Here is a 15,045-nt window from a genome sequence, read left to right on the forward strand (position 1 = left end):
CTGGCGTCCCCACATTCATCTCACAATTAATGGGTCCACACGGTAGACCTTTATTAGAAACTGAGCAGTGTGAGCAGGTCCTGTCGTGGATGGCAGAAAGTGCATCCAGCAATCTATCGACCACCCAGAGTTCTGCGCCATCCACTGCTGCAACTCTGAATCCTCTGGCTGCTGCTCCTCCTTCCTCCCACCCTCCTCACTCCATTACAATGACACATTCTGAGGAGCAGGCAGACTCCCAGGAACTGTTCTCGGGCCCCTGCCCAGAATGCGCAGCAATGGTTCCGAATCCTCTCCCACTGGAGGAGTTTGTCGTGACCGATGCCCAACCTTTGGAAAGTTCCCGGGGTACAGGGGATGAGGCTGGGGACTTCCGGCAACTGTCTCAAGAGCTTTCAGTGGGTGAGGAGGACGATGATGATGAGACACAGTTGTCTATCACTCAGGTAGTAGTAATTGGAGTAAGTCCGAGGGAGGAGCGCACAGAGGATTCAGAGGAAGAGCAGCAGGACGATGAGGTGACTGACCCCACCTGGTCTGCTACGCCTACTGAGGACAGGTCTTCAGAGGGGGAGGCAAGTGCAGCAGCAGGGCAGGTTGGAAGAGGCAGTGTGGTGGCCAGGGGTAGAGGCAGGGCCAGACCGAATAATCCACCAACTGTTTCCCAAAGCGCCCCCTCGCGCCATGCCACCCTGCAGAGGCCGAGGTGCTCAAAGGTCTGGCAGTTTTTCACTGAGAGTGCAGACGACCGACGAACAGTGGTATGCAACCTTTGTCGCGCCAAGATCAGCCGGGGAGCCACCACCACCAGCATGCGCAGACATATGATGGCCAAGCACCCCACAAGGTGGGACGAAGGCCGTTCACCGCCTCCGGTTTGCACCGCTGCCTCTCCCCCTGTGCCCCAACCTGCCACTGAGATCCAACCCCCCTCTCAGGACACAGGCACTACCGTCTCCTGGCCTGCACCCACACCCTCACCTCCGCTGTCCTCGGCCCCATCCACCAATGTCTCTCAGCGCACCGTCCAGCCGTCGCTAGCGCAAGTGTTGGAGCGCAAGCGCAAGTACGCCGCCACGCACCCGCACGCTCAAGCGTTAAACGTGCACATAGCCAAATTTATCAGCCTGGAGATGCTGCCGTATATGGCTGTGGAAACGGAGACTTTCAAAGGTATGATGGCGGCGGGGGCCCCGCGCTACTCAGTTCCCAGTCGCCACTACTTTTCCCGATGTGCCGTCCCAGCCCTGCACGACCACGTCTCCCGCAACATTGTACGCGCCCTCACCAACGCGGTTACTGCCAAGGTCCACTTAACAACGGACACGTGGACAAGCACAGGCGGGCAGGGCCACTATATCTCCCTGACGGCACATTGGGTGAATTTAGTGGAGGCTGGGACAGAGTCAGAGCCTGGGACCGCTCACGTCCTACCCACCCCCAGAATTGCGGGCCCCAGCTCGGTGGTGGTATCTGCGGCGGTGTATGCTTCCTCCACTAAACCACCCTCCTCCTCCTCCTCCTCCTACGCAACCTCTGTCTCGCAATCAAGATGTGTCAGCAGCAGCACGTCGCCAGCAGTCGGTGTCGCGCGGCACGGCAGCACAGCGGTGGGCAAGCGTCAGCAGGCCGTGCTGAAACTACTCAGCTTAGGAGAGAAGAGGCACATGGCCCACGAACTGCTGCAGGGTCTGACAGAGCAGACCGACCGCTGGCTTGCGCCGCTGAGCCTCCAACCGGGCATGGTCGTGTGTGACAACAGCCGTAACCCGGTGGCGGCTCTGCAGCTCGGCAGCCTCACGCATGTGCCATGCCTGGCCCACGTCTTTAATTTGGTGGTTCAGCGCTTTCTGAAAAGCTACCCACACTTGTCAGACCTGCTCGGAAAGGTACGCCGGCTCTGCGCACATTTCCGCAAGTCCCACACGGACGCTGCCACCATGCGCACCCTGCAACATCGGTTTAATTTGCCAGTGCACCGACTGCTGTGCGACGTGCCCACACAGTGGAACTCTACGCTCCACATGTTGGCCAGGCTCTATGAGCAGCGTAGAGCTATAGTGGAATACCAACTCCAACATGGGCGGCGCAGTGGGAGTCAGCCTCCTCAATTCTTTACAGAAGAGTGGGCCTGGTTGGCAGACATCTGCCAGGTCCTTGGAAACTTTGAGGAGTCTACCCAGATGGTGAGCGGCGATGCTGCAATCATTAGCGTCACCATTCCTCTGCTATGCCTCTTGAGAAGTTCCCTGCAAAGCATAAAGGCAGACGCTTTGCGCTCGGAAACGGAGGCGGGGGAAGACAGTATGTCGCTGGATAGTCAGAGCACCCTCCTGTCTATATCTCAGCGCGTTGAGGAGGAGGAGCATGAGGAGGATGAGGAGGAGGGGGAAGAGACAGCTTGGCCCACTGCTGAGGGTACCCATGCTGCTTGCCTGTCATCCTTTCAGCGTGTGTGGCCTGAGGAGGAGGAGGAGGAGGAGGAGGATCCTGAAAGTGATCTTCCTAGTGAGGACAGCCATGTGTTGCGTACAGGTACCCTGGCACACATGGCTGACTTCATGTTAGGATGCCTTTCTCGTGACCCTCGCGTTACACGCATTCTGGCCACGACGGATTACTGGGTGTACACACTGCTCGACCCACGGTATAAGGAGAACCTTTCCACTCTCATACCCGAAGAGGAAAGGGGTTCGAGAGTGATGCTATACCACAGGACCCTGGCGGACAAACTGATGGTAAAATTACCATCCGACAGCGCTAGTGGCAGAAGGCGCAGTTCCGAGGGCCAGGTAGCAGGGGAGGCGCGGAGATCAGGCAGCATGTACAGCACAGGCAGGGGAACACTCTCTAAGGCCTTTGACAGCTTTCTGGCTCCCCAGCAAGACTGTGTCACTGCTCCCCAGTCAAGGCTGAGTCAGCGGGAGCACTGTAAAAGGATGGTGAGGGAGTACGTAGCCGATCGCACGACCGTCCTCCGTGACGCCTCTGCCCCCTACAACTACTGGGTGTCGAAGCTGGACACGTGGCCTGAACTCGCGCTGTATGCCCTGGAGGTGCTTGCTTGTCCTGCGGCTAGCGTCTTGTCAGAGAGGGTGTTTAGTGCGGCTGGGGGAATCATCACGGATAAGCGTACCCGCCTGTCAACCGACAGTGCCGACAGGCTTACACTCATCAAGATGAACAAAGCCTGGATTTCCCCAGACTTCTCTTCTCCACCAGCGGACAGCAGTGATACCTAAACAATACGTAGGCTGCACCCGCGGATGGAAGCATCGTTCTCTATCAGCATCAAAAACGGGGACCTTTTAGCTTCATCAATCTGTGTATTATATTCATCCTCCTCCTCCTGCTCCTTCTCCTGAAACCTGACGTAATCACGCCGAACGGGCAATTTTTCTTAGGCCCACAAGGCTCAGTCATATAATTTTTGTAAACAATTTTTATACGTTTCAATGCTCATTAAAGCGTTGAAACTTGCACCTGAACCAATTTTTATTTTAACTGGGCTGCCTCCAGGCCTAGTTACAAATTAAGCCACATTAACCAAAGCGATTAATGGGTTTCACCTGCCCTCTTGGTTGGGCATGGGGAATTTTTCTGAGGTACATTAGTACTGTTGGTACACCAATTTTTTTGGGCCCTCGCCTACAGTGTAATCCAATTAATTTTTTGCCCACCTGCATTAAAGCTGACGTTACATCAGCTGTGCTGGGCACTGCAATGGGATATATTTATGTACCGCCGGTGGCTTCCTGGGACCCACCCATGCTGTCGGTCCACATGGACTTCCCATTAGGGAGATGTACGTGCCTGTGTATACTTATAAAAAACTCGAGCCTGACTGGGGCATGCAGTTTGGGCCGAAGCCCACCTGCATTTAATCAGACGTTAGCTCTGCTGTCCAGGGCACTGCAATGGGATATATTTTTGTACCGCCAGTGGGTTCCAGAGAGCCACCCATGCTGTCGGTCCACACGGACCTCACATTAGGGAGTTGTACCTGCCTGTGTCTATGTATTAAAAACCCTGGTCTGACTGGGACATGCAGTGTGGGCCAAAGCCCACCTGTATTTTATCTGACGTTACCTCAGCTGTGCAGGGCAATGCAATGGGATATATTTATGTTCCGCCGGTGGCTTCCTGGCACCCACCCATGCTGTCGGTCCACACAGAGTTGTAACTGCATGTGTCCACTTCTAAAGAACCCCAGTCTGACTGGGACATGCAGTGTGGGCCGAAGCCCACCTGCATTAAACATGACATTACCTCAGCTGTGCTGGGCAGTGCAATGGGATATATTTATGTACCGCCGGTGGCTTCCTGGCACCCACCCATGCTGTCGGTCCACACGGAGTTGTAACTGCATGTGTCTACTTCTAAAGAACCCCAGTCTGACTGGGGCATGCAGTGTGGGCCGAAGCCCACCTGCATTAAACATGACATTACCTCAGCTGTGATGGGCAATGCAATGGGATATATTTATGTACAGCCGGTGGGTTCCAGGGAGCCACCCATGCTGTGGGTGCACACGGAATTCCCATTGCGGAGTTGTACCTGCCTGTGACTATTTATAAAAAAACGCGGTCTGACTGGGGCATGCAGACACCTTGACAGAATGAATAGTGTGTGGCACATAGGTTTCCCATTGCTATGCCCACGTGTGCAGCTCCTGATGGAGGTGGCACAGAATTGGATTTCTCATTGCTTCTGTACAGCATTGTGGGCTATCGCCCCGCCCCTTTTAAAGAGGGTCGCTGCCTAGCCGTGCCAACCCTCTGCAGTGTGTGCCTGCGGTTCCTCCTCATGGCAGATGCACTTATAAATAGACATGAGGGTGGCGTGGCATGAGGGCAGCTGAAGGCTGCGCAGGGACACTTTGGTGTGCGCTGTGGACACTGGGTCGTGCGGGGAGGGATGGGCAGCATGTAACCCAGGAGAAGTGGCAGCGGAGTGTCATGCAGGCAGTGATTGTGCTTTGTTGGAGGTAGTGTGGTGCTTAGCTAAGGTATGCATTGCTAATGAGGGCTTTTCAGAAGTAAAAATTGTTGGGAGGGGGGGCCCACTCTTGCCACTATTTTGGCTTAATAGTAGGACCTGGGAACTTGAGATGCAGCCCAACATGTAGCCCCTCGCCTGCCCTATCCGTTGCTGTGTTGTTCCCATCACTTTCTTGAATTGCCCAGATTTTCACAAATGGAAACCTTAGCGAGCATCGGCGATATACAAAAATGCTCGGGTTGCCCATTGACTTCAATGGGGTTCGTTATTCGAAACGAACCCTCGAGCATCGCGAAATTTTCGTCCCGAGTAACGAGCACCCGAGCATTTTGGTGCTCGCTCATCTCTATTCTTTTTCTTTTTTTTTTTTTTTTTACAAAAAAATCTAACTTTCTGTTTTTACTTTGTCATTATGGGGTAATGATGAGTGAAGCATGGTGAGGAAAAACTTGACTTTTTTTTAATTTGCACAAAACCACAATATAATTAAATGTAAATGTAAAAAAAAGGGAAAGGATCTAATGACTTTCTGGACCCCCTGTTCATCAGGTTTTCTTTATAAAGAAGAACCCAAACAGCAGCAAGTTGAAATTGCATTTTCTTCCTATCAAAAATAATAGCCTTCCTGCAGGTGAGTGGCCCCTGGAACTTCTGTCCCCCTTAGCAGCTGTGAGGGCTATAGTTACACCTTTGTCTGGACACTCTCACTGCTAGTGGCACCTGGAGGTCTAAGTATTGTGTGAGATCAGGATTTAACTGTTCAGTAATTTACGACTTTTACAATGTTAAACACAATAACTTAGTGCTGTAAAGCAGGAAAGGCTATAATGCAAACAACTGTTGTGATATAGCAGTAAGGCTAGGGTCCCATGGTGTGGACGCTGCGCAGCCGAAGTGCGTCAAAGGTGCAGATCCGGCTAAAAGTTAAGAGTCAGTGCAGTTTGCAAATTGATCAAGTGGCAACTGACTGTTAATAACTGCATGGGTTTACGCAAACCTCACAGCTATTAACAATCAACCATCAGTTTCCGCTTACTTAATTTGCAAGCCATACGTTTGGCCACATTGCGTCTAACGCATGCTGATCCTGCAGTGGCCGCAGCATGGGACCCAACCCTTAACACAAGCACGTCAAAAGTTCTGTCTACACAAGATGATAGGGACAGGTTGCGGGTCGTAATTTCATACACTGAAAACAACAGACTGAGGATTAAATACAGAACTATAAAACATTCCTTTTAGATTTTTTTTCTTCATAGATTAGTATTCTGCAGTGGAGCTCTGTTTAACTGGTCACATGATTACAATGACATACAATGATAATAGTAGCATAGTATGTTAGGCTGAATGAAGACAATGTCCATCTAGTTCAACCTGTTTATCTTCCTATGTTGTTGATCCAGAGGAAGGCAAAAAAAAACAAGAGGCAGGAGCCAATTAGCCCATTTGGGGGAAAATTCCTTCCCGACTCCCTAATGGCAATCAGACTATTCCCTGGATCAACCCATAATAGTTCCTACCTGCCTGTATACCCAGATTAACAATTAACCTAAGATTAATATCCTGTAATATCCTTCCGCACTAGAAAGACATCTAGTCCGTTTTAAAATCCTCTATGGATTTCGCCATCACCACATCCTCAGGCAGAGAGTTCCACAGTCTCACTGCTCTTAGAGTAAAGAACCCTTTTCTGTGTTGGCGATGAAACCTGCTTTCTTCTAGACGTAGAGGATGCTCTCTTGTTACTGTCACAGTCCTGAATCTAAACAGATCATGGGAGAGATCCTTGTATTGTCCCCTCATGTATTTATACATAGTTATTTGATCACCCCTCTTTTTTCCAGGGTAAATAATCCTAATTTTGATAGCCTCTCTGGGTATTCCAGTCCCGTCATTCCATGTATTAGTTTAGTTTCCCTTCTTTGAACGCCCTCCAGCACTGTTACATCTTTCCTGAGCACCGGTGACCAGAACTGTACACAGTATTCCATGTGGGGCCTGACAATTGGCTTATATATTGGGAGGATAATGTTCTCGTCCCTCGCCCCTATACCTCTTTTAATGCACCCCAAGACTTTATTAGCTTTTGCAGCAGCTGTCTGGCATTGGTTACTCCAGTTCAATCTACAATCCACTAGTACCCCCAGGTCTTTTTTCATATCACTTTTCCCTAGCAATACCCTAGCAATGGTCCAATATCTGGTAAATCTCTGTATGTCATTAAAGGTGTTGTACCAAGATAGAAACTTATTCTCTATCCAAATGATAGAGAATAAGTGACTGATGAGTGGAGGTCCAACTGCTGGGACCCCTAGCAATCACGAGAAAGGAGGTCCTGTGTCCACCAATATGAATGCAGTGACAGATGAGCATGTGCACTGCTGGTCCATTCATCTCTGCGGTGACTGCCAGAAATTTCCAAGCACTATACTCAGCAATCTCTTTCAATCCTTTAGAGATGAATGGAGCAGCGCATGTCAGTTTTCACTGCATTCTTCCATGTGTAACATGCAGGAGGGGCGCTCCTGCAGAGGATATTCTTGCACAGGTTCTACGTGGACATGGGAGGTGTATTGTTCCCAATATTTAGGGGGGACCAGGCTGCATTTCGGCATGTCGGCAGTAACTATGTCCATAGCCTATTCTGGGGATATTCATTCTCAGGGCATAGGTCTTCTCTAAGATGCACTCAGGCTTAGACAGATATCCAGACAGCACTGTCAAGATCTAAACCAATAATAAACTTTTATTCAAGCAATTTGCAGTATTCTCTGGTGTATGCCGTGGCACTTTCACTTTACTAATAATGTTGCAAACATTATGCCCCAAGGCACTCCCGGTGGAGATAAAGAAAAGTCTTTTTCAAATAACACAGTTGTGAAACAGGCCTTCTTCTCAGGCTGGTTCCTTAGGGTGGCTTCACACGAGCGTGTTTTTGTGTGTACATAGGTGCGTACATAGGTGCACACCTATGTACGTGCAAAAACACGCGTGTATGAAGGTCCGTGTATTGCCTTCAATGGAGCCGCAGCTGCTGCAGGCGGCTCCATTGAAGGCAATGGTCTGCCGGCACCCCTGAATTGTTTTTCAGGGAAAGGCTTTACATTTAAGCCTTTCCCTGAAAAACAAGAATTGTAGTGTAAAAAAATAAATAAATAAAAAAAACTTACCTGTCCGCCGCTGCCATGTCCCTGCAGGGATGAAGAACACATCTGCTGCATGCGGCAGATGTTTCCTTCATCCCCGCGAGGAAAAAGAATTCCCTACTGCACCTGCCACATCTGTGACAGATAAAGCAAAGGAATTCTTCATACCTACGGGGAATAAAAAATTCCCTACCACAGCTGTCACAGATGACAGCTGCGGTAGGGGATCCAGCTGCCAGCATCCTGTAATTGTTTTTCAGGGAAGGGCTTTAAATATAAGCCCTTTTCTGACAAACACGAAAAAATGGTGATTAAAATTTAAAAAAAGAATACCTGCCTTTCTTCAGCTGCCGGGGCTCAGCCGCGTCCAGCCGGCTCTTCTCCCTGCACTGCTCTCAGTAGTATTCAGCAGGCGGGGATTTTAAATCCCTGCCTGCTGAATGGGCTGCCTCTGATTGGATGAGCACTGTGACCAATCAGAAGTAGCTCTCAGCTATTGAATGACACCTGAGAGCTGCCTCTAATTGGTCCCTGCGCTCAGCCAATCAAGGGCAGCACTCACCCATTCATGAATTCATGAATGGGTGAGTGCTGCCTCAGCTATTGAATGACAGCACTCACCCATTCATGAATTCATGAATGGGTGAGTAGCATGCAGCAGATATTTTCTTCATCCCCGCAGGGGACACGGCAGCGGCAGACAGGTAAGTTTATTTATTTATTTTTTTTACACTAAAATTTTTGTTTTTCAGGGAAGGGCTTATATGTAAAGCCCTTCTCTGAAAAACAATGCAGGGGTGCCGGCAGATCATTGTCTTCAATGTAGCCGCCGGCAGCAGCCACGAGTCCATTAAAAACAATGCATTCACTATGGTGCACGCATGTCATATCTTTGCAGGCACATGCCTGTAAAGCACGGACATGTGCACACACCATAGGGAATGCATTGGGGCTAATGGACGCGTGTTTTTGTGCGTGCGTATGCACGCACAAAATTCACGCTTGTCTGAAGCCACCCTTAGCATGCAACGGGCTCATTTTTAGTCTCTCAGCGGGGCAGCCAAACTCACCATCATGCTGAACAGGGCCACACCTTTATAGTCTTTATAGCTTGAGGCTGAGTCTGGCTTCCAAATTCCGGCACTGCTGGCTCTGCAATGGTGCAATTTCCTTCTCTCACTAGTCCCTCACAAGGGAAATGGTGTCACCAGGTCTTCTGTGTGCTCACTAACACACTTTCCTCTGCACTGGGCTTACAACATGACATGTCTTCCTGTTCCTGCCTACGCATCCGGCAAGCTTCCTCTTCCTATTAAAGTTGCAGACAAAATGAGTAAAGTGAAAGATCGTTGTAAGCGGGAGTGGAGCGGCACCACCCCCTTACACATGGGTATATGGGGCTCCAATTTTCATGATTGGGGGGTCCCAGCAATCAGGTCCCACAGATCAGACACTTATCCCTTATCGCCTGACAGCCCCTTTAATAGTTTTAATATTGTGTGTTGACAGCTGAGATATATACAGAAAAATCCCAAGATGACACTATTTTGTGTTTCTGACATAGCTCAAAAGTTTCAGGAAGTTCTCAAAATATTACTTTAGATGTTTCACATATTTTTATGGCCTTCTGAAAAGCCTAGTAACATATGGATTTAGTACTGTCAAAAGTAAGTCCCCCAGATAATAAAGCTGCCAAAAGGATGTCAAAAAGATACTACTTCTGCATATGTCTGCACAATAGAAGCCTGTGGATACTCTATAGTGTACAATACAGCTGTACACTTTTAAAAAGTACATATATACCTAACAATATAGGGTGTGATCTTAGCCTAAGACCTCATGCATATTACTGTATTATGTCTCAATTACAGTAGGTGCTGAGATGTACTATGGTATTCATAATTGTGTGTGGGTCTTACCATACCTTTATATGCCTCTGAATTTGTAAGAATTAGAGATGAGCGAACACGTTCGGCCCCGCCCCTTTTTCGCCCGAACACCGAACTTTGCGAACACTTCAGTGTTCGGGCGAAAAAGTTCGGGGGCCGCCGTGGCAGCGCGGGGGGGTGCGGCGGGGAGTGGGGGGGGAGAGGGAGAGAGAGAGGGCTCCCCCCTGTTCCCCGCTACTGCCGCCCGCGTCGCCGCGCATCTCCCCGCCCCCCGGCGGCACCCGGACCTTTACGCGCGAACACTGCAGTGTTCGGCAAAGCCGGTGTCCGGGTGCGGATGTGTCCGTAACGGACATGTTCGCTCATCTCTAGTAAGAATGCATTCCCCAAAAATACTCCCTACCCTGAAAATAAGCCCTACACTGAGTTTTAATGATACTTGGAATATAAACCCTACCCCCCCCCCCCCCAAAAAAGCCCTATCTGCAATACATTAAAAAAGGTATACATTACCTAGAAGGCTCAACCAATCAATGCAGCGCTTAATGAACCAATGCGATGGTTGTGATTGGTTCATCGAGTGCTGCATTGATTGGCTGAGCAGCGGTTGAAGAAACAATCACAGCCATGGCGTTGTGGAGGCGGGATTTATGAATTGGATAATCAATTCCGCGGCTCAGCCAATTCATAAATTCTGTCTCCACAACGTGATGGCTGTAATTGTCTGAGAAGGGGTCAAAGAACGAATCAATGCAGCGCTCGATGAACCAATCATAGCCGTCACATTGGTTCATTGAGTGCTGCATTGTTTGACTCGAGAACAAATCAGAGCCATCGCTTCTTGGGGGGCGGGATTTATAAATTCCGTAACCAGTAAGTGATCTTCTGTGGGTGGCCGAGAACTGCAAGAAGCACGTCAGGGCTCTGGAGAGCAGCAAGAGGGTCCTGGACCGAGTCTGCTAGGTTAGTATAATAAGACATCCCCTGAAAATAAGACCTAGCATGTCTTTTGGGGCAAAAATTTGTATAAGACAGGGGCTTATTTTCGGGGAAATGTAACTTCCCATTTGATTCTACAAGATTCCACTAGAAAAAAAAATATGGCATGTCTCATCAGATGCCATAAAAACACTGTATAGTACAAAGTACAATATAACTTGTACTCAGTGTACGAATATAGAGATAAACTGGAAGAAGAATTCTAAGCAATAGAATAGACATTGCTTTCTAACATAAATAAATAATCGCTTTCGTTTTAGAAACTTTTTCCACTAATTTGATTGACTAGAACAGTAACTGCTAACTTCTTATTTCAAAAAGCATAAGAACATTTAACAAACTACTTCTTGTTACAGATAGTGGATGTAAAAGACTATTTAAAAAGCTAGATGTAAGCCAATTCCACATTCATAGTAGTCATCTTGCACCCTCCTAGTATATTTGTTCACCAGGACATTCCCATGTTTGTTCTTTTAGTAATGACACATATTGAGGGCCTTACATTGTGAAGTCTGCATATCAGAATACCATACACTATAAATAATGTGTATCTTGGAAGTGGCTAGATAAGGAACTGTTCCAAATGTGTCCATAAGTATGATTAATTCTGTTGCGTAGACAAGGTAAATGGATCCTAAGTTCCTAAGTGTCTAAGCATGCAATGAAAGTGTCTAAGCATGTACAAACCTGGACAGAACCCCACTGTACAAAGATTGATTACAACAGGAAAGGCTTGTGTCCAGCTTAGAGACAGGGTTTCCTAGTTGTGAGCAGCTGCAGTGGGTAAGTTGGGTTATTGTCAACATAGAAAAGAGATAAAGCTTATAGGTTGACACAATTATTTCAATGCTAACACAGCAATCACGTAAGGGACTGACTGCACAGCTGCTACCCAGGCTTGATTGTGTGATAGGTGTGATGGATATTCAGGATGACTACTGTATCTTGGCATGCTCCTCTAGGATGTTGGTTATTTAATATCCTTGCTGGTTATTTAATATCCTTAAAAAAGTACTTTTTATGCTAGGGAAAGGAAATAACTCCTCAACTCTTTCCAATCCTCTTCCCAGAACGACCTCAACAAATGTGGCCCCTCAGTTGACCGGATCTCTTTTATGCCGTGTATCCTCTTAATTGACTTAAATATGGAAAACTGTGGAAAATCCACAACAAAACCACAATGGATAGAAAATATCATGTTTTTCAAAGACCGCAGATTAGGTGAGATTTTTTGCTGTTAGGAAAGTCATGCCTGGTGGTTGTTGTAGAGGGAATGTAGTATAGCCATCTATGTAATGCATAGATGGGTTGTATCCACCAGAATGAGAATTCTTGGAGGGTGGTTCGAATAGGTACCCCCTCTATCATTTCTATATGCCATAATAGGACATATGGACAGAAATTGTCCATAAAAAGTGGCAAATTGTCATTTTAGTTTAGTACAGGTAATAAGTGTATAGTTCACTTTCTTGATGGTTTATCGCATGGCTGACAAGCGTTAAAGGTGATTGATTCCCAAGTGTGACCTCAACAAGTATAGTTGCCAAGTGTATGGTCAGGTAAATTGCACTGAGTAAGAACAGAGATATCTTAGAATACTGCCATCCGTGAATCACTAGTTGGCTTCCATTACTATTCTGGTTACATCAATATCATATTGGCTGTTAAAATCCCAACCCAGCATTGTTATATCACCATGTGCTTTTCATGATGGGTTTATGAGTTTAGCAAGCAGATGGCCATACAGTGGGAGGTATTTGTGAAAGTGAAATTAAATATATGTAGGATTTATGTTAGAATTACGTAATCGTGACTCATAAGGGATTGCTCATCGTCTTCAGTTATCATTCTTGAGAGCTTCTTTCTCTTAAGCATTTCATATTGATGTATACCGGGTGAAACAGACACATATTGTTCTTATAACGTGAGTGTACAAACAAAGCCTCATCTTGCCTTGATCTTAGAATAGAGTGATGGGATCATCATTCAGCTTAGACTCATGCATAGATGTCCAAGCCAAATGGATTCCAGGTGATCCTCAGGCTGCCAGGTCACTTTTATTCCTTACTGTAGATTGGTAGTGAATCCATAAGATAATCATAGATCAATGAATGATCATCTCATGGATTATTAGCAATAAGACAGCTTTTTTAGACTTAAAGGCTTGTCCAAGAAGACACACCCTAGCAAACTGAAAAACTCCATCTAGATGTTGCCCTTGGGCAGATTTGAACCCACAATTCCAGCACTTCAGGGCATTAGTTCTAACAAATGAGTCACCACACTTGGCTGTTCTGCTTTAGAGGTGGAGTAGGGCAGGAAGAATACATGCAAAGAGAACATAAAAGACCCCATCCAGATATTGCCCTTGGTCAGTTTGAACATAGAACTCCAGCGGTGCAAGGCAGCACTAACAAAGGAATAGGAGATACAAAGTCCATGCAGATGATGTTCTTGGACAGATTTGAACCTTCTGCGACTTCTTCAATGTACATTATATTATATATACTTTCCTGTGTCATTTAAGGGCCTTTAAATATACAATCCTAGGGGTAGCTCCACCTATTATTTCCTCTTAATTTCTCCCAACATAGAAGAGGCAACATGCACACATGTACGTTACTGAAGCGTTTACTCCTATTGATTTTAATGGAAGTTGGAATCAGCTGTCCCAATTTACAAGAAAATCGCCTTCGGCATTCCTGACTCAAATACGTCAACAAGCCCTCAACACTACTGTTCAGGATCCCATAGTTCAGACCCCACCAATCATACTGTGAAGCACTTCTGATGATATGCTATTACTTTATAATATGGGAAAAACCCTTTAATTCTCATTGATCGGGATTCTAAGCACATTTCACAAATTTTGATCTCATCTGTCTTAAAAACCAAACCTACACTTATGTGAACAATCATTTATACAATTCAACTCTGCAAACAGTTATGGTAATTACAGTAATAGTTCATTTGTATTTTATTTACAGGACCAAAAGTATTAATATTATTAGAATATAATAAAACTTTTATTCTTATTCTCTCTAGATTATTACACTACAAGCAGCTGAGAAACCATCAGAAAATGACCTGCCACTCACAAGAAGCACAGCGGTGTGGAATGAGGACTACTTGCCAGATGCCATTCCTCTGCTCAGCCCAGGAAGCATATTTAGGAAGCCAATCAAATCTACCCTAGGTGGGAAGAAGGATAATATTGAAGAGCACTGTTCGAAATGTTTGCGCTCATAACTTCCTCTGCTCATACTTCACACTGCACACTGCTTGCGTAGTATTTCTAGTAGAACACATTGATGCAATACAATATATTTCTGTTTTCTTATAAGATTTATACAGTAGTTAAGTATTTGATCATAATCCCTGTGAGAATGATGAATATGGAAATGATCTGGATTATGGTTTTCTCCAGCAGGTTTCGGGGTATTTTGTAGCTTCAAAATTGTATAGTGTGCACACATCGTCGAGCAGATCAGACACAAGCTATCAATCTCATATCCAAAATGGCTCTCTGGTCAGAAACACCCAGACAGCCCCTTTTATTGTAAAGACATACAATGGGCGTGCAACAGATTACATCAATAACATATAGGATTCTCATTTGTCGGATCATATAGAATCCCCCGCCTCTCTGCCCACCCTTCTCCAAGTGTTGATGTGGCGTGGACTTTGTCCTAGCTGAAGTCATTTCTGTGTGTGTGTCAACTCATTATTTAACTAACTTCAGGATGGGAGGGGTGGAGAAGTGCTAGGAAAACACTCAGTATTGAATGCAGGTATTACATATAATCCTATGACCTTTAACTCTTAGAGGCTGTTTTGTGTAACTTATGTACTCAGCTAACATTACACCACACATCTCTCACCATTAGCCTCCACTAAGTTAAAAGTCATTACAATAGCATAATACATTTGGTTTATACAAATCGATAGACATTTTAAACTAACTAATCATCATGTCTATTACAGAAAATGTTAAACAATATTGTCATTGG

General features: G+C 46.5%; 1 protein-coding gene across 1 annotated transcript in view; it reads left to right on the top strand.

The window, feature by feature from the left end:
• COL26A1 (collagen type XXVI alpha 1 chain) overlaps nt 1-15,045 on the top strand; it is a 416,532-nt gene that overhangs the window by 368,922 nt on the left and 32,565 nt on the right. The window contains exon 5 of the mRNA XM_066599641.1: nt 14,081-14,231. Coding sequence (XP_066455738.1) covers nt 14,081-14,231 — 151 coding nt within the window. The remainder of the gene's footprint in view (nt 1-14,080; nt 14,232-15,045) is intronic.

The sequence above is a fragment of the Eleutherodactylus coqui genome, chromosome 4 (assembly GCF_035609145.1).
Source record: "Eleutherodactylus coqui strain aEleCoq1 chromosome 4, aEleCoq1.hap1, whole genome shotgun sequence".
Lineage (NCBI taxonomy): Eukaryota > Metazoa > Chordata > Amphibia > Anura > Eleutherodactylidae > Eleutherodactylus > Eleutherodactylus coqui.